The sequence below is a fragment of the Poecilia mexicana genome, unplaced genomic scaffold, assembly GCF_051168715.1.
Source record: "Poecilia mexicana isolate PSO_F unplaced genomic scaffold, ASM5116871v1 scaffold_21, whole genome shotgun sequence".
NCBI classification, from domain to species: domain Eukaryota; kingdom Metazoa; phylum Chordata; class Actinopteri; order Cyprinodontiformes; family Poeciliidae; genus Poecilia; species Poecilia mexicana.
In genome coordinates, this window is record NW_028263390.1 from 15,496,811 (window position 1) to 15,517,152 (window position 20,342).

The 20,342-nt window shown below is 41.7% G+C and overlaps 1 protein-coding gene across 1 annotated transcript; it reads right to left on the minus strand.

Moving 5' to 3' along the window:
• prdm1c (PR domain containing 1c, with ZNF domain) lies at positions 1-9,094 on the minus strand. Its single transcript, XM_014991835.2, has 7 exons — positions 8,835-9,094; positions 7,231-7,482; positions 4,770-4,889; positions 3,515-3,767; positions 1,291-2,297; positions 1,029-1,157; positions 1-882 (listed from the first exon to the last, which is right to left on the minus strand). Exons 1-7 carry the CDS (start codon positions 8,859-8,861, stop codon positions 325-327), a joined length of 2,346 nt encoding a protein of 781 aa, XP_014847321.2. The 5' UTR covers positions 8,862-9,094; the 3' UTR covers positions 1-324.
• Positions 9,095-20,342: the final 11,248 nt, after the last annotated feature.

The following is a 20,342-nucleotide window of genomic DNA, read 5'->3' on the forward strand; positions in this document are numbered from 1 at the left end:
TCACATTTTGGTAATAATTTATTGTTTCAAATGTTTAAAAATATTTAACCAAATATATATAGCAAGTATCAATTTTTTTACACACGTTAGATTCAAATCAGTAACTGAATAAATTATAAAGACGTAAGAATATTAGTTCACTGAAGTCTGTTTTTTTTTTCCCCCAGGTGATGCTGGCAATGTCTTGACTCTTCATGAGCTCAAATCCCTATTGAGTATATAGGCAATCCATGATAGAGATAAGGCTTTACTTCAAATAGGACAGTGACAGACAGCTGCTGAGTTGGCCTTTAAGGATTATTTGGTGGGATTAGCAGGTCAGTCTTAAGTCTCTGAAATGCAGCCTGACTCCAGCTTGATGCTTGCTGGTGGCAAAACCATGGGACTGTGATAATGCATCCGAGCAGCGGTACACTCCGCCGCTGATCTAGAGATGCTCAGCTCGGCCTTCTCTCTGGCAACATCTTGGAGGCTTAAGATATTATTCTCTATCTTTCGTATCAGGTCAATGATGTTCCCTTTGTCTATCTCAGCCTCAGTGGCCATTGCTTCTAGCTGCTCTGCAGCCTCACTCATGTCAAACCTCTCTATCTCAGAATTGACCCGCTGTAGCTCCTCTGGCGACAGCCTGCGGGATGCTGAGGGGGACAGAGGGCAGAATCCTTGGAGGTGCACCTGCAGGCTGCTGTAGTGAAGATACGTACTGGGGCAGCGAGGACAGCGGTGCGTCCCCTCCCCTGTATGCAGCCGTTTGTGAAGCTTGAGGTGAATAAATTGAGTAAATCGGGCTGGGCAGAGCTTGCACTGGTAAGGCCTCTCGCCGGAGTGTAATCTCTGGTGGGTCTTCAGGTTGCTAGTGCTGCTAAATCTCTTATGGCACACCTAAAAAAAATAAATAAAGCAACGTAAATGTAACAAATGCATCTAACGGTGTTCGAGCTTAGATGACATGATGGCTAGAAGTGTTAGCTTTTTTTCAATATGGAGAGTCAAGCTGTGAAATAATACTTCTGAAGTTACACGCTTACCTTGCACTCATGAGGCTTCTCTCCTGTGTGAACCAAGTAGTGTTTTTGCAAGTGAGCCAGCTGAGTGAAGTTCTTGTTGCAGGTCTGACATTTAAATGGACGCTCACCACTGTGCACTCGCAGATGAACCTGAAAACAACACGTAAGAGCAATAGTTTTAGTTTCAGCTTTAGTATGCTCTAAAACACAGCATAGTCATTCAGTTATATTTCTTGCTAGTTATTTTCTTCAACTTTCTTCAGTGTCTTGATGCTGTACTCACCTTGAGGTTGGACAGCTGCCCGAAGACCTTTCCACAGATGTTGCATTCATACCGAATCTTTCCATTTTGCCTTGTGAGTGGATAAGACAGAGTCTTGTAGCCAATGATCTGGCCTCCTCTCTTTTGCCTCCGAAGATCCAACGCATCTTCAGCATTGCTCTGAGTGGCAGAGGTAGGTGTGGAAGGAAGGTAGTTTGAGGAGGCAGCTGTAGCAACTGGAGGTGAGCATTCCCGAGGTGCAAAAGAAGGTTCTCCATGGAGATTAATGCCAATGGGCGGGGAGCTGGCCTTGGTAGATGCAGTGAGGTCTGTGTAGACATTGGTGCAGGCAGAGTATTTGAAGTCTCTGAGGTCAGTTGAAGTATTCTTGAGGTAGTTAACCTTTTTGGAGTAAAGGTCATTGGTGTCTTTGTGGTCACTAGTTTGCATAAAACTGAGGTCTTGCTTGCAGTTGGATGACGCAAGTAAAAAGTCTTTGGAACCACTACCCAAAGGATGTAGAAAGTGTGCATAGTTGTCGAAAGGTAGAAACTTAGAGGATGTGGGCAAGTGTGGTTTCAGTCGTTCATTGTAGAATGGTACTGAATGCGGCAGAAGGCCCAGTGAGTAGTGGGGCAGTAGATAGGGGCCCTCCCTGAGAGTGACATCCTTAGAAACACAAGCTTTTTGGTGAGGTTCAGTTTTTCCAGCGTCTTGAGCGTGTTGCAGGGCGAAGTGCAGATTAGCTGGAATGGGAGTGCTCAACGCTGGCCTTTTGGCAGTAGAAGTGCTGTATGGTGCCAAAGGTAGCAAAGGAACGTATATGTAGCCATGAGCGGGCTCCAAGTTGGACTGCATCGGGTAGACAGTATTGGAACATAAGGGAAAAACTGGGACACTCGTTGGAAACACCGGACTGTCCTGGTGTCTGAGACAGACAGATTTAGGTTTGGAAGGTTCATCTCGGAGAATCTCAGAAACGGTGTGCCCTCGTTTTCCTTTCGTCCTTTCGCAAGCCTGAATTTGCTCTGATAGACAAATGGGAAATGGAGAGATGTCATTAAAATCAGGTGGATTTAGTTTAAAAATTCCAAAACTCAGCTAGCTGCTACATTCCACTGAGTGATCTGCGAAGTTTTAATAATAATATACATCCAAGCATGTTCTTTTTATCAATGTGATCATTTTTTTAAATATGGAGTTAGACCTTTTTCACCAAGTTTACCCTACAGAGTCTCCCACACCACTTAACCTTATAAAAAGTGACACTAGACATGAAGCAATCATCCTACAATCTGATGTAAATAGTATACAGCGCATGGTTACAGAAACTGCTTTAGGTACCTAGTTATTTGTAAGCTTGTGTTTTATATATATGTATATAAACATCATATAGATGAAACTGCTTTTCATCTACATGGTACAGAAATTTAGGATTTCAGTCAGAATGAAGTAGTCCTAAAGGTGGCTGGACATGTTCACACAATTGTGCACAGACATTACGTTTACAATATCAGGACTTCTATAGTGTCACGTGTAAACAAGTGAATAGCCAGGAAGTCTTGTGGGTGGTGCCTTTATGGCCTCCTGCAGACTAGACAAAGTACTCAAGGTTGCAAACAGAGGAAGACAAAATACAAGGGTATGGTTGTCCATTTAACCTACTTTGGACACAGTTAACATCATCTCACACACATGAGTGCAAGTCTTATCTTTTGTTCACTCCCTTCTTACCCTACCCTTCCACCTCTTAGCAAACAAACAAATAACACTGAGTGAGATATCAATCTTTCAGCGGGTCACCTTGTCAGGAAGTTAAAGTAGCCTTCCCAAGACACTTCTTTTAAGAGCTAAATAAATAAAAGATGGTGCATCGGAATAAAGTCAATACCTTAAGTCACAACTACCGAGGGAGCACTGACGTATGTAAACAGATAATACAGACTAAAAGGTTTAAAATAAGGAAAATGGTCTCATTTTACTTAGGTGCTGCCTCTTTGGACAATCCCCTCTCTGTTTCCATGACTGTTCAATCATCTTTTGTACTCTCCTTCAACAAAGGGGCCATGGGTGTGACTGAGTAACTTTTTTTAACACCCATACAAAGACTGTGTCAGCTGGTCAACTGTTTGACAGGGAGCTCTTCACTGTGACAATCTAACCGTGATATGCGTCAAGAGCATAGGCGTTGGGGTGGTTTCTAATGACTTTTATGGGATTTTATTCAATCTAAGCAAACACTTACCATTTTTCTCAACAGCTAGTTGGCCAAGATGAGGGTAGTTGCAACGCCGGGCAAGTTCAGAGCTGTACCACACCAGAAGCTCCTGATCTGGCTGAAGTGGTTTAATTGTGTAAAAGAAGATGTCCAAACCCATCTGGCAGGCAACCAGATTCTGCTCTTCCACTGATCTTGCCGGGTTGACGTAGCGCATCCAGTTGCTTTGTTCCTCATTCAAACCATCCAGGATATGGTGAAGTTTCCCCTCTGAGAAGACCTATAATACAAAACAGGACTGAAATTATGGAACTTAGTTCTGGTAATAACCAGACAGGCAGCACCGTAATATGATCTGACTTCAGAATCAGGATGTCAGTTTCCTAGTCTCTTTATGGTAAGCATTATATTTTAGTTCAGCTGAAGAATTAGCATAGGGCCGGTTGCGGTGCAGCAAGTCATCTAGAGTTATGAAAGCAACACTGAATGAGACATTCTCAGGTTGACTGGATTATAGTACGATATCTCGCCCACTGCCACCATGAGCTAGGACAATTGTGGAGCAGTCCCTCTCCGTCTCTACTTCTTCTGCTGTCTGAAGCCACGGAGCAGTGCTCTTGATTGATTCATGGCTAACAGACCGTCTCCGTTTAAGCTATTCAAAGGTCAGATAAGCCTGGTTTTTAGTTCAAGGTTACCAGCCCTGTGCCTCTGAATTGCAACGGAGCTTGTGAGTAATGGAAGATCTTCTGGTGTTGCTGATTTGTAACATCGCAGTTCTCAGGCTCAAAGCCACTTCCTCGCTTAGTCAGTGTGAGAATGTGTGAGTCTGGAGAAGTGCGGACATGTATATGGTGTATTTACTGGCAGTGATACCACTGCTGAGAGAAGCAGAGAGAGAAGAACCACTGCGTCACTGAAACCAAACAGCTGTGTGTGCCTGGGTGTGGGTGTTCGTGCATGCGTGTGTGTGTGTGTGTGTGTAGGTGTGTGTGCGTGTGTGTGTTACTTCAGACAGCCTTGCTGAGTACTGGCAATCAGTTTTGCATACGTGTCAAACACACGATTAATTCTCCATCTAGTGCAATACCCAAGCAGTGACTAGCAGACTTTTCTTATACAGGATGCCTCTCCTTGACCACAACTGCAAACCAGCGCAGTGACACTGTTATAGAAAGGTCCCTGGTTGGAGCTGCAGGATGTGAACAGTTCTGAAACACACACACCCGTGCATTTCACTTTCAAGCACCCAAATCCAGAGCCTCACATGTTGCTTACTTACCCTCCAGAAGTATCTGCTGTCAGCATTTTTTGGCAGTGTTTTGCTGGTGTAGCTTTCGCCAACGAGAGGACCAAAACGGGTACCCTTTGGAATCAACTCCCTACTGGTCACTCCAAGCACCTGCTCAGTAAGAAACACACAGAAACAGACAATAACAGATTAGTTCACAAATGGAGAGAATAAAGAAGACAGTTGTGGAAAAGCTGTTCTTTTTCTTTTTAAAATTCAACTTCTACATGATTAAAATAAAGTAATGCAGTGCTTTGGAAAACTATTTGCTCCCTGGCTTATAACTTGTTTTAAATATCAGAAAACAACAAGTTTAGTAAATAGAAAAAAAAAAAAACTGTTTTCAAATTATGATGTCTTCGGTTAAGGAAAGAAGACATCACAGCCAATGTGAAAACATAATTATCCACCTTTCTTAGAAATGAATTAACTGTGACTAGACACTTTCTTTAAAATAGCTGAGTTACATTTCATTAACCACAATCACTGATCACTGCCTGACTTACATAATCAAGAAGTAACTTAATACAGACATGTCTGACAGCTTGAAGTAGGCTAAAAGATCTCAAAAAAGTAACATGTCATAACCTAGGCAAAAATGTCATAAATCATTTGACCTAGAAAGATTTTCAAACAATTTCTAAGGTTTTGAAACTGCAGAGAACCACATTATCCACAAACAGTGAAAACATTAAAAAAAAAAGCAGGGAATTTTCCAAGGGTAGCCAGCTTATCAGAATTTCTCTGATTACATCAAAAACTCAATCAATGCAATCCATATCATTATGTCAGGTACTGCAGATTTCACTTGTCTCAGTTAGGTCAGAGTTCATGACTCAATTATCTTACATAAATTGGGGAGGGGGAAAAAATTGTATCCAAAGGCCAGTATATAAACAAAAAGAAGACAGAATCCAGTATGTCATTTGCCAGCTTGTTGATCCTCAAATCTTTTAGTAAAATTTAACGCGAGCTTTCTAGAAAACTGTTTTCGGCATACATCTCATTATGAATCACACTGTTACACTAACAACATTTCAAACAAAGCAGGACACCGTCAGTTCTAGGTTTTTTTTTTGTTTTTTGTTTTTTACAGGTGGTGATACTGCCAGTATAAACAAACAGTGATACAGTTAATTTACAGGTAGTGATACTGGCAGGGCACCACTGGTTCAGTTCAAGGCACGGTTCCTTCTTCAAATAGCGTCAGATCAATTTGAATAGATTTTATTTGTTAATACATGGAATTATAATTTGAAAACAGCTATTTTGTGTTGTTCAGGTTATCTTTGTCTGATGTTAAATTTGGGTGGTAATCTGAGACACGTTAAGGACAAGAAAACAACAAAAAGTAGGAGAGTCTGGTCGATCATATTTGCATAAAAATCTTAGCTGAATTACTGGAAAGTTGACATCTTCTTATTGTTTTTACAAGGCAGCAGATTTTATTGTGTCAGATCTTCCGCACTGAATAACGATGTGGCACAACCTTTTTCCCGTATTCTGAATATTTAATAAGCCAGTCGTCAGAGTTTTCGGCAGTTTCTCTACCACATTAAAATTTCACCATCGGCTGTTGTTCTGTGACCTCTAGGTGTGAAACTCACTCCTCTGTCTCCAGCCTTCCGGCTGAGGGAGAGAGGATAAGGTGTCACGGTCACACCCCGACTTGTGAACTACACCAGGTTACATTTTTTTGTCAAACCTAAAGCGTAAAGGCACATGTAAGGTATTCTGTCTTTCATCTTTGAGTGATTCTCGTATAGTGGCTGTGACGGGATGAGTCCGACTCTGGTTCATCTACTTAGTTTTGTTCTTGATGGCTTGATCTCAATTGCGCTTGTGTTGCAGATCACTGGTCGTCTGTGCTAAAAGACCCCAGGCAAGCCTTGTTAAAAGGTAAAAGTACTCAACTTTGGACACGAGATCTACTTCCTGCGACTACATTTGAAAATCATACTTTCTCTATAGATTCAGCCACGCAACTTTAGATTTGCTGGACAATTCCCACCAAGCCAGAGACAGACTTCTGGCTATTTATTTCAGGTGTTTCCTATTTGATGAGTCCCCATGTGTCAGCTTTGCTTCAGGGTCTAATTTGTCCCTGGAACAAAGGGATCACAATCTTTGCTAGCTGCTAATCACAGCCCCCTGTGTCTGAGTGCCGGGGGCTCAGCCATTGTCTCCGTCTTTGCCTCGGTACACATGCAGGAGGGAGGAAAGGCTCAAATTAGACAATAACATGTCAAGTACATCCCGCCTGAGGATGGATGTGTGGACGGAAGGATGTTGGAGTGACGCAAAGAAATTCTGTAAAAACAAACAGCTGCTCCGTTTATGCTTAGATGTTTGTCGTTTTTTTTGATTTAGGGATTTTACAGTATGATTCCAAAGCCAGGCTTTTGCTAAAACCCCACATATGGTATAAGAGTAGGAGGAAAGTCTTGCATACCTCTGCAGAACTGTAGCAACGTTTCAGGGCAAGGTTTCTGGGCAAAGACCTCTCAGCTCTTGTTTTGCCGTGGCTTTTGGACTCTTCCTCCAGAGGGTGGTCTTTCACGATGTAGGTGCACTGCTCCTCAAAGTCAGCTTCGCTCCACGATCTCATATCTACATTTTGTGTGCCTGTCACAGAGGTAGCTCCTATGCTCTGCGGTGACCTCTCTGAGGTTAGCATGTCTGTGGTGCATTCAGAAGAGGAGGCCTACGGAGGAGAAAAGGGCAAAATATCTGGGTGAGCTGTAAATCAGACCATATCAATAAAAACATGCTGGCTGTTGGATTGTAGAAATGATGGAGGCTTTTTTATTTTTCCAGCTACCACAAATGATGTGGGTTCTTTTTTTTTTGCAAACAAAACCAGGTTTCCTTAACAGCACATCCACCCCACATATCAAGGCTCATTTTGGAACTCTTGTTGACACAATATGCCATTGTCTTTTCATTTCACAGTAAAGGGAAAAAAATAAATACAGCTGTACACACAAAGAGTCAAGTTTTGAATTGATCTTGAAGTAGATTTTGGAGTGTAACGTGAGATGCATCATAGAGGAGGTAGTCACAGTTCCAGGAATAAGACATTTTCCATCGGCTGCTACCGGACAAACAGACTTCAAAGTGAAACCTGCCCGATTAGCCCCGCTGTCCCATACATCCTGTGACTCTGAATCACCACCCCAAGGCTACAGTTGAGGTTAACTTTGCACGTCAGCCCTGAAGCAGGACCACTTTCACAAGGAAACTAACACTCCTTGTGTATCAACCCGACTTCCTCTGAATTGACTTGGCATTTTGCCAGTCCTGAACTCTTCCTTTTCTCTTCTTATCCGATTGCCTCGTTCTGTCCATTTCTCTGTTTTGCCTCAAACAAGATATGGTCAAGTAGCTCAACCCTCACAAAAGAAACGTGCCATACACGACAGGATGATACACAGAGTGAAAAGATGATGAAAGGTTTGTGACACACAAACACAAAGTGCAGAGCTAGTGCTTTATTAACCTTTTCACTTTGCTGCTAAGATAGTGATTGATAAGCACTAATATTGGTAAGCAGTCATGTGACTCATGTTCTTCCCTGATAAGAAACCACATTAAAAGTAAAATCTAAACCTTATTAAAGACTTAAGCGTCTATAGGCTGAAAGAAGCTAAAGCAACAGATTAGCTGGGAGAAAGAAAAAATAAGAGAGAGAGAGAATGGACGCAAATAAAAGTGCAACGAGACGAGATTTATGGAGGATGTTTCAGCCTTTTTTCTCTGAAGTGTGTCGCCACAGCTGACTCGGAATGACTGTCACAAGTGTGACAGCTCACTTTGAAACCATTCAACCCAGTGACACAGCAGAAAATACCCTCTGGAAATCAAGACATGAGTCAAGAGCTGTATTACCATGTATCAGTTTGACTCTAGAAAGCACAATTAAACTCTGCCAGACTCTCCTTCCTGAGAGACAGAGATGCGTCTATCAGCTAAAAAGAATAACTGAATTAGAAACCGATTCAGCAGACAGCCCCTCAGATAGTGATATCAATGATTTTATGAATGTGTCAGACTTACTTTGAAGCCTTGAGAGGAGCCACACATAAGGCAGGCTGTCTGTGCTCTCCTAGAGGTTGAGTTTCTATTCTCTGCGTCTCTTGTCTCCTGTCACTCACCCGGCCACGGCGTACCTAAGCGTGCTGACTCTGCAGTCAAACCTTTGAGTCTGGAGGAGCTAAGGTGCATTTCTGAGAGTATACGAGAGTAAAACACTCCCTTTTCCTGCTGTGCGCCCTCCTCCTCCTCTTCTTCCTCCTCCACTCCCCCCCCCCCTCTTTTTTTTTTTTTTTTTTAACCCCATGATGACTCCTCCTTAGAGTGGTTATATCAGTGTGTGTGCGTATGTGTCATTGTGTTGCCCTGAGGCATAAGGCTTTCTCCAGGGGGGGTGTGTTGGCTGTCACAAAGCTATGTCCGGATCACACAAATGCATCTTCATTTTCTGAAAATTGCTCTCTCTGTCTGTGTGCAAAAAAGAAGGCAAACCTGTGTTGAGATTGTGAAAAAGCTAAGCAAGAATGGTTTGTTTGGAACTGTTGCTTCCTTTCCCTTAGACCTGGGGTGGGCAATCCTGGTCCTCACCGCCCCCTGTCCTGCATGTTTTAGGTATTTCCCTTCTGCCACACACCTGAATTGTATCTCTGGGTGATTAACAGGCTTCTGCAGCACTTGATGGCCAGGCAATCATTTGAATCAGCTGTTCTGGAATAGATGCACGTCTAAAACAGAGCAGGGGGACCTGGGTTGAGAAACACTGCCTTAGACGTTGTTTGAAATGAATGGAAAATGTTATGTCATGCAACTCAGCAAAAGTTTTGTCTTTTCTTTAATAAGAAAAGACAAAACTTCTGAGTTCTTTAATAAAGCCCGCATGTAAATCTAGAGCACCTTTTCAAGTGCTTTATGTTTCAGCTGCTTATTTTCATTTTTGTATTTTCAGTAGAATGTGGGTTTGTTAAGACACTTACGTATGTCTTACCAATGAGTCATTCTGATATATATATAAAAAAAAAAACCTGTCACCTAATTTCAAGCGACAGACCAATGGTGTCTATTACACAACAGACAACTGTAAAAAAAAAAAAAAAGAAAAAGAATCTATATATAAATGTAGACTTTTTGTCTCCGGCAGCCTGTCACCAAACTTGTTTCTTGTTTTCTTACGGTCACATTGTGGAAGTATTCTGTTATACTCGACTGTATATCTGAAAAGAGCAACTAAAGTCTAAAGAAAAACTCCAGGAGCTGCAAGAGCTCCGAAACATTTCTGCATGATACAGTAATATGATGTCGGCTGTCCATTAAATTTCCTCAACATGATGTACTCCACATTAGGCTGTTAGTGGTACTAAAACAAAGTGAACAGCAAAAAAGAAAGAAAAAAAAAAGAAAAAAAATCACATAGGTGGTCAAGTGACAAGAATGGATGGGTTTTTTCATGGCTGACATGCAAGACAAAGTGTCAGATACAGTGGTGTTGCAGGGAGCAAAACATTTTTAACCATCAGGATGAACCCGGAGACGTGACAGCAACAAAAGTCGAACATTGTTTCAACTTTCTTGCGTCCCACTGCCAGCACCTCTACATGCACGAGCTCAAAAATTCTCAAACGCAAATGTCACTGGTCGCTGGGCTGGAGGTGGGAAAACGACATTGCCTCCCAATGTGTCAAACCCATAAACGCAGTGGGGATGTAGTTGAAAAGACTGGGCCGACATCATGCTAAATGGTACGGTGCTGATCATTTCTGTACTTCTTCTCTTAGTTTTCTTGAAGATGTTCTGACACTGATCCGAACGGCTTCTTCAGTTCTGCCTTTTACAAAACTGAAGTATTCTTTTGAGGTCAAATGTTCTCAAGAAGCAAAGAAGCCCAGATCCCTTGGAAAGAAAATGAGAATACTTTAGGTATCAGTGAATTTCCAAACAACTAAACTTGCTTGTTCTACAAGTATGCAAAAACATGTGCTAACGTCTTCCAGACAGCTTACGTTAGTATGGTTTTAAAGCGATAACCAGAACATTCCTGCTAGTAACCACAGGAGACATTTCCCAGGAATAGAAATAAAATACCTGTTTATTATTTCAAGAGACTTCAAAGCAGTTTGCGATCTAAGCTTTTAATTGCAGCCTTTTATTTTCATGTGTAATTGAATCTTATTAAAATAACTGAAATTCCAGTCCAATTATTAGTGTTGGACTGTTTAATTATTATTGCGATTAAGGCAATTATTATTGCCTTAAAACTGAAAACTAAAGTTAACAAAGCTTTTTTTTTTTTTTGCTCTAAACACTTAATAAACAAGCACATTAAACATATAATAAAACAGCAATCAAGAAGATTTTGTATCCTGAATGCACAGCAAGAGGGCAATAAATCAGTGTCAGTACTGGGTTTGTTGGAAGGAACACGCCATTTACAACAGATTCACTTGCATGTTCTGGTTATGGAAACAGGTCATCAGGTAAGGTCCAGGAGCTAACTGTGTGCGTTCTGCAACCTGATTTTCAACTGTAGCCTCTTTCCGCCCTCATTTGGTTGGCTGCCAGCCATTTCGGGAATTATCTGAAATTCTCCAACCAGTCATCCACGCTTTTGACACACGACATACCGTAACAAGCAAGGAATCTGTTTCCTTGCTTCCTTTCACGAGCGCCTTCACCTTATGCATTATTCTCTTTTACTTTCTCCCCTGCAGAAACATTTGTATCACAGGATTCTGTTTCTCGCGCACACACACACACACACACACACACACACACACACACACACTCCTTTGTTTTCATGCCGTTTTGTCCTTCCTTTCAGGCTTCCTGTCCCATTCACCACACCTGACCAAGCTACTAATTACGGCTGCTGACATGAGCCACCATGTAATTTAAAATCCACTTCTCTCTCGCTGTTTGGTTCTCTCGCTTTGCCTTCAGTCATTTCATTCATCACCTTCTATTCAGCACTCTTCTCCTCCACCCCCACCTCCTCTTCCCCTCTAATACCTCTTTATCTGAACCTTATCCCCACTCAATCTATTACTCTGAGGGCCTGTGATGGTAACTCACATATGACAACATGGACATTTTTAGTTGAAGACACACAGAGATTCTTGGGTCATGCGTGTGCGGATGCTCTCGATGGTGTGAGTGTGTACTTCTGCCCGTTTAATTGGAAGGAGGCTTTGATTGTGCGATATCTAAAATGGCATTCTTAGGATGGCAGGACGTTGAGTAGACCAAAAGGAAGAATGAAAACAAGTCACAAAGGTCGCAAATAAGGAAATGCTGAATTCATTCCCGATCAGCAGAAATGCGAGATAAGTGGTGACGAGTTTTCACATTTGACGTGTTAAAATCCAAGACTTCCGTGTTCCTCAGGGTACAGTCCTCCATGACACTGCACGTTCACTCACTTTTTCTACTTCTTTGCGAGTCATTCCACACAAAATATTTCCATGAATTCATGTTTTTCTTAAAGGTGCGCATCCACAGTTTTTTTTTTTTTAAATGAAGATTGATGGAGATTTAGGGTTCTCCGCCATCTTGTCCAGATATCCAGTGCCCTCCCCAGCTACTGATTCTGCTGGTAAGGGGGGGGATAAAAATCCACACATCCATTGTCTATACCAACCCGTTCCTACAGGGTCGCATGGAGCCAGCAGTCTACCTCCAGGTGTCATTGAACAAGAGGCAGAGTACGTCCTGGACAGGCCGCCATTCGGTCACAGAGCAGAGACAGAAATTCTTTAATAATTAACAAATGTAATAATTTGGTTTTAGTAAGACTTTGTAAACTGAAGAAGACACTCTTTGCACCCATTCCTAGACTTTAAGCTGTGCAAAAATAAATAAATAAATTACTTCTCCCACGATACTCCTCACTTGTTTGTTAGAGAACTTTGGGTCCTCATCTAGAATTGCTTGTCACAGTTCCCGTTGTTTTAGAGAGTTTGATTAGTGCTCTAGCTGAAGATCGCTCATTATGCTCTTTCATGTCAGAGATGACTGCTGCTCTGCTGAAGTTAGAAACCTTCAGCACTTTACACCATCAGCCTTCAACAATCTTTGATTTATTTATGTATTTTTTTTATGGCCCAAAAATATCCAATAGATTCTGTAGGTGTAGGACTGGCAAATATACTCATATTTATTTATTTATTTATTTATTTATTTATTTATTTATTTATTTATTTATTTATTTATTTATTTATTTATTTTTAAGAAAAGTTTGTTTGACATTAGAATACTAGATAAAATTTATTTAAATGCTTTTCGTACTTTTTTTTTTTAATATGCATTTATTGAAACAAACTTTGTTTCTTACAGGAAAAATACTCAGAAGGGCAGCTTGTCAGAAGTAAATGGCACTTGAACAAAGAAAGCTTGTTCAGCACAAATTAAGAGTTTCTTTCGAGGCCTCTGTAAACAGCACAGGCAGCTTTAGCTCTGTGATTTTTATGCTTCGACCTGCATCTGCCTCGGGTCGTTTCTCACAGCAGGACTAAAAGTAACCACTCCTTTCTTTTCACCTCCTCCTCTGCAAGACGGGGACAGAGGTTTTTGTCTTGGCCTGTTTTATAACCCGTTAAGGGTGATACGTTCAATCCAGCCACCCGACTCGAAGGACCCAAAGAAACATATTTGAAATGTGTGTCATAATTCTCTCGTTGACACATTTTTAATCAACTGACTTCCGTCTTGTGATGTTAACAATGTCACGCTTCATGTTTTGGTTATGTTCCACCACCTGACGTTCTCTGAAGCTTGTGGTTGAGAATCCCCCCACCTCCCCGCTTGCAGACCTAACTCTTCCGGACTCTAATAGTTTCATTGAGATAACATAAGCTCCACTGACACGACAGGAGGAAAGTAAGTCAAATGCACATGATCCGAGGAGACTTAATCTGTTCCTTTTTTTTTGTTGTTTTTCTAGATGTTGTATCCACTTCAGTTGCGGATACGAATGAATGTCAGCACTGCGCCTCAGACACCACCCACTGAGTCCAGCGGCCGTCTCTCCTCGACTGCTGGATGATCCCTTGTTGACAGACCAGGAGTTATTATCGAGGTTTCAGGGCTACAAGGAATGCTTCTGTGCTTCAACACAGATGTTTTGTTTGAAACTTCGCAAAACCACCCACAGAGCTCACGAGAAAGAACACTACTTTCGGCTCATCGAGGAAAAGATGCTTCTTGTTGACCTTGCATGACCAGAGCTGACATCACAGCAGCAATGGGCTCCTCAGCAAGTTACAGTGCCATTGCAAACTTTTTACACCTTCCTGTCACAATGACATTCTCAACTTCAGCTTTGTTTTGTAAGAATTCTGTGTGACAGACCAACATAGTGCCAAGTAGCTTGTAATTTCTCAACAGGAAGTTATGGTAAATGTTTTTGCCAAACTTTTTTTGCAATTCAACAACATCTGAAAAGTGTGGCTTTGGCTTTAAGCCCCCTTGAGTCCGTATTTTGTAGAGCCACCTCTTGTTGCAGTTACAACAGGACAGCCTTGTATTCAGTTGCATCCATCTTCCCATCAACTCTTCCCAGTTTCTCTGTACATCCTGAGAATCCCCAAAGTACACGCAAACCGTCATTGAATGTTGAGGCAATAAGTGATGTTTTTTTTTTTTCCAATCCTGATTGCAAAAGCAATATAACAACTGGGTATTTACAGCGTATTAAAAGTCAATAATTATGTTAAATTCAAAACAGGAAACCTCAAATGTCATCAAATGTCATTTGCTATAAGCACTCATATATACGTTGTTCATTACACTGCATTTAAAATGTTAATTAAATATACATTTATGGGCTGGAGCAGCTATACTTTGATAATATTTAAACCCTGTTTTGCAACAGATGAATAAATAAACTATTTTTTTTTGCAATATGCTTCATTAAATGTATAAATATGAGTCAAAACATAACTCTGCACATCACTGCAATAAATATGAAAGCCTTTGTTGCGATCTCACCTTGCTATTTGGCAACAGACCTTTTCCTTTTAGCCAGTTTCTGTTTAAGATGTGTGAAACCTCCCACACCTGGCCATAAAGACGCTCCTCACATTGTTTGGGGCTTCCTCTTGATTTCTAAACCAGATTATGATGACCATCAGAGGGACATATCATCCAAGAAGCGGTCCTAAAAAAAAATTGAAGGTATTCATTCAATACAGGAATTTTCAGACTGAGTTTGTTTAGGTTCTGTTTGTCTGGTTGTTTGACTCTCTATCATTCACATCTCCCTGTCTCTCCCAAGAGCAGCCAAACGGCATAAGTCTCATCCACTGCCTTAGGATTCTTGCTGGACTTCTGGGTCACCATCGTATTGACCTGAACCTTCGCAGTGGTGTCGCGCTAACAGGCCTGATGCAGTTTCCCCTGCCTGCACGCAGCCAGCGCTTCCTCTGCTGCATCCCGACAAGAGAGACAGGATGAGTGAGTTTGAGCCCTGCCACAAGAGCTGCATGACGCAATAAGCTTGAATGCACTTTTTCAAGCTGGTTTATTTGTTGTATCTTGTATTATTGGAACTTGTGTTGCAGACACTGATGGTGGCAGAGCTCTCGCACTGAGGGCAGTTCATCTGAAAGATGGTTTTGTTGTTTTGACTCAGAATTCAAGTGTGCAAAATAACTGTTTAGTCGCTGTTTCATTTAACAAACAAACCCAGACAGGATAGGTAGAGCTTGTTATTGATTTTTTTTTTTTTTCAGACTGCACATAAGATCTTGTTAGCTTTGAAAATAATTTGAGGTGAACAATTTTTATTTGCTTTTTAAAGCTGCAAAATTATGAGAAATAATCCCATGTCAAAAACTAACAATGATTGGTTAATTTGGAATTTTTGCAAAACATTGTATCACTTAAAAATAGAAAGAAAAAAAAAACTCTCCCATTTAACTTTGCTCCCAGTACTATATTTTACCTGATGTAGTTATGTACTATATGTGATCTGCTGTATTTTGAAGGTGTAAGGTTTATCACAGTAAAACAAGCTCATGATGTTTTGAAAGGATGTAATTTCCTTCAAAAATACAAATTAAAAATCTCACAGTGGGCCAGGAAAGAACAAAATGAGGACCGGAGGACTGATCTCCAGAAAACTTCATTTCCTCTGATTTTGACACATTTTGATGATTGTTTGTAGTATATTTTTCCCTATGTGAGATAAGAAAAAACAACAGTCATAGCCATGCACCGGTTAAGTCTCTACTTGAGTTGTTTCAAGACTAGTTTCAGATCTGCCGACTGGCAACCCACCATTTTGTGTAACTGCTGCATTTCTAGAAACTCACGTGTCGTATCTCTGCCAGTGACACAATGAGCTCATCTTTCGTGATGACTAAATTCTCTCTGCATTCAACAGCTGTAAACCTATAAAGGAACCGGTGCAAAGCTGTAATTTCCTGTTTGAGTAAAAGCGCGGGAGTGCTGTCCTGTCCATCATAAAAGGAGGAATTTACCACCATTCAACGGCATCTGTGACATCACCAGGTGCCACCATGTCTGTCAGCTCATCTAGGTCTGCATCTTGGTCGTAGAAATACTCACACACCCACACACACATGCACGCACACACACACACACACACACACAATCTTCCTCACAAGACCAGTCAGACGGCTCCGTCCGGCACCTGTCTCCAGCCTTAACTGCGCCAGTCATTACCAAAGTGCCCGAGCCCCAGTGTCAACTCCAAAATTACAGGGAATGCGCCCGCACGTATTTGTTTTGCATTTTAAAAGGGTAATATCTGTCTGCACGCAAGCTATATATTAATTTCTCCCACTGATCGCTCCTCCCCTTCTTTCTTTGACAGACCAAGGAAAACAAAGCTGGTCAGGTTCAAAGACGGAGGAGACGATGGCCACTCGCTGCTGGTTAGGGCTGTGTGTAATGACAAGGGGAAACTTATCATTTATACCTCGCTTCTTTGGTCTCTGCTGGCTTCACCTCAGTGATTACAAACCACGTTTCCAACCCAGTTGCAGCTCATCTTTGTTCTCCTGCTTCGCCGTGTTTTTTTGTAAAAACCAATTAGGGCAAGGAAGCTCATGTGCTGAGAGTGTTCCAAAATGGAAACGCACCTTTGGCAAGGTTTTATGCGTGTAATCAGGAAAGAGTGCTCTGACAAGTTTGTCAAGGAGGAAAACAAACTGCCCTTGACTGAGAGATAAGGATCGATCTTTTGACAGTGAGGTTTGTTTTGTTTTTTTTGGGTTTTTTTCATCTGGATTACTTTGCCAGTGTAAATATGAACAAAGTGCACGCACGAGCAATCAAAGGCACTCAACACCTGAATTTTCTGTTGTATTTATTTTCCCCGGTCCTTTTATCCTCGGCTCTTTCAGCGAGCCGGCTTTGAGTAACCTGAGTGCTCTCTTTCCCTTTTCAGCATGATCAGGGCAAACAATGGCCAACTTCAGTCGTCTTCAGGGCCGTCTGACTTCACCTTATTGTGTCTCCTGAAATATGTTTTCCTCCCAAATAAAATCAGGAATGTGTGTCTTAATAGGTACAGACAGAGCGTCATTCGCCGTTTCATCAGTGCTATCCAGAGGTGACAACGCCGGACCTGTCCAAACGTCCCAATGGTTGCGTTTTAAAAGCTTAACACTGAGTCTCACTCTTGGTATTTTACCCGATGGCACAGACAAAACAGATTTACTATTTCCTATCATCTGTGAGATAATTCCATCCACCCTACATGGAGGCTGTAATCATTCTGGATTTTTGATAACATCCTTTAGTCTGAGGGGAAAGGGGGGCGCAGGTTGGACTGACCCTCTGCCACACTGTTATTCAGGCCCTGGCTAATCACAGCAGGGAAGGAAGCAGTCCCCTGTCATCTCAAAGCATCCCTATTACTGCTTGTTTTGTCATGTTCACATCCCTGAGACCGTTGTCATTACAGTCAAGAGGCTGTGGCTCTAGAACAGTCTGTGATAAACTGCACGTTCAGGTGACAACATTTATTATGGGAAGTAAATACTATTGTATTAGTGCTTCTTCAGTGACCTGAAGAAGCAGTGGGTTATTTGTGAGCAGGAAGGACAGCAAATGTAGCTATTAGAAAAAGTTTTTACAAAAAAGAATCTAGAAAGGGTGGCATGAATTTGCTTCCTCTTTACTCTGGCAGTATCGAATCAAATCCAGTGAAACCAGCCGCTCTCAGGACCTCAGAGGTTTGTGGACAGACAGCGTTATCAGGACCAGTGGCTACAGCAGCCACGACAGGGACAGAGACTGGAGGAATTTAAAGCAGGGTTGGGCCATAAAACTAGAACTGAACACTCCCTACCTGAGCTGACATGCAAAGCAATAAGAGCATCGATCACTAAAGTGGCCAAGAGGTCAATGGTAACTCGGAGGAAGCTGCGCAGATCCACAGCTCATTGGAGAGAATCTGTCTTACTGGGAAATTTGTAGTCATGCAATTCTTAAATTTGGCGGTACAGGGAAAAGGCCAGAAGAAAGTCATTGTTTTGACATTTTACAATAAGCTTTGGCCCTCATATAAAATGTAGATGGATACAAGCCCAAAAGGTGATTCTACAAGGCATTAACTTTAAAAATAAAATTATTAAAAAAAATAAAATAAAATAAAAAAAAACAACATGCATGCTTTTCATGCCACTTCACAGGTCTGTGGTATTTTGTGTTGGCCTATCATATCAGAAAAAAAAATGTGAGGAACACAGAAGCTGGAACATCACCAGTTTTGCTTACAAGCATGATTGCTCTTAAGGTGTGTAAAGAGCTTGTGTGAGCTAGTTGATGAATTGGTTAATTGAGCAGTAGCTCAACTAGCCTATTGAGCTACTAGCCTATTGAGTGACATTATTTAAGAGTTTGTCCAATCATCTCCACAGATCTATCCTTCCTATCTACATCGCTGTTTAATCAGGTGTCAAACAATGGCAGCATCACACAGGAGTCAGTCAGGGAGAGGCCATGGAGATTTCTGAATGGGATAACCTCATAGTAACCCACTGCAGTAAAACACAACAGGTGGTCATCCCTCTTTGTATGCTGCAACGGAGACAGGTGCTTCCGACTACGGACGGACAGATCACCGCTGACCCTGGACAATGGGGGAGGGGGGGAGGAACAAAGGGAAAAAGAGGTGTGATTCACGCGTGGACACCTCCATAGCACGTCCAGCTCTGTGTAAAACACACAAGTGCATGAACTCGCCGTTGTACGAGCGTGGAAAGGCCAGGTAGCAATTCAAACACACTCATTCAAACCATTGGTGTTGTTCTCCCCCTCGAGTTGTGAAGGAAAGCAGAGGCCTTTTACACATATTGCAGTTGATGAACAAACAGGAAGAGATCCGCTTTGCATGTGGAAATGTGTCGCTGGAGTTGAGGTGGGAAGACACAACGGGGATAAGATACTTGCCTAAAGCCACTTCCTTCTCCAAACCTGAACTATATTTTGCTTCTGAGAAGAAGAGAAAGATGATTCATTTCAAATTAATGTTCCATGTTCTCTTTTCTCTCTACTTATCATGCAATCACACAGAAGTATGTGTCGCCACTCAAAAATCTCTTCTTCTGAACTTTGCACGCCATTGCAACTGCCTAAAGGGCGTGAAAGATCCAATACGCCTGAATGTGAAAGTAACAACACTCTGGAATTCCTTAGAAGACATCTGACTGTCTGATCAGAGCATTCAAACAATGTGTTTGCCTTTTTGAAGCGGAAACACTGCTGTGTATGTGCAATGAAAGATCCTATCTGCATTTCTCCTGAACGACAAACGGTGAAAATGTGGCATGAGAACAAGGAACAAGACTTTTGGTGTGACAAAGCATCCCATTAAAGTTATTAAGTTCAATTTAAGTTAATTGAACGTTTGGTTTTGAGAATCCCTTCATCTTCTAGAAGTTATGTATGACACCTCCGTAGGCGCTATTGTGTAAGTGTAGCTGCAAGAGACAATGACGGCCAAATCAGCCCTGATTGATTAAGCAGTAAGTGGAGGAAGGAAGAGAGGAGAGAGGATGATGAGGGGAAAGAAAGAGGAGTGAGGGGCTGACCTCTCTCCTGCACTGTCAGACAGATAAGAGCAGTGATGGAGATTCTTAGCTGACCTTTCAATATCCCTGTTTTCATCTACCCTGAGACATTTTTAACTTCCTACAGAGTCATTCTTTCAATGGCTACCTGATGTTAGGGCAAGTTGTCTCAATAGAAGCAAAATATATTAGGCCAATGTGGAGCACAGAAATGTAATAGCTAGAAAAAGTAATAGCTAAAAAAAAAAAAGAGAGCGATCTTACTGAGAAAACCCTGCTGTGTCATAACTCTGTTCGAGGTGTTATTTAAGAAGTTTGAATAACTTTGTACTTTCCTCCACAAAGTGGCTTTAAAAATTCCACTGCAGTTCCAAGCACAGATAGATGACTGGAGGGAGAGAGAGGATTACTGGGAAAAAAAAAAAAAATGTCGAAAATTCTCCGTTCTTTGTGGCTTTTAAAGAAGGCAACGTGGCTTTCTGCCAAGGGTGCCATTGCA

Coding starts and splice junctions, on each gene's coding strand:
- prdm1c (XM_014991835.2), bottom strand. CDS start 8,861: ATGTGTGGCTCCTCTCAAGGCTTCAAA. Junction 3,768..4,769: donor ACAGCAGATACTTCTGGAGG/GTAAGTAAGCAA, acceptor TTTGTATTATAG/GTCTTCTCAGAGGGGAAACT. Junction 1,158..1,290: donor GGCAGCTGTCCAACCTCAAG/GTGAGTACAGCA, acceptor TGTTGTTTTCAG/GTTCATCTGCGAGTGCACAG.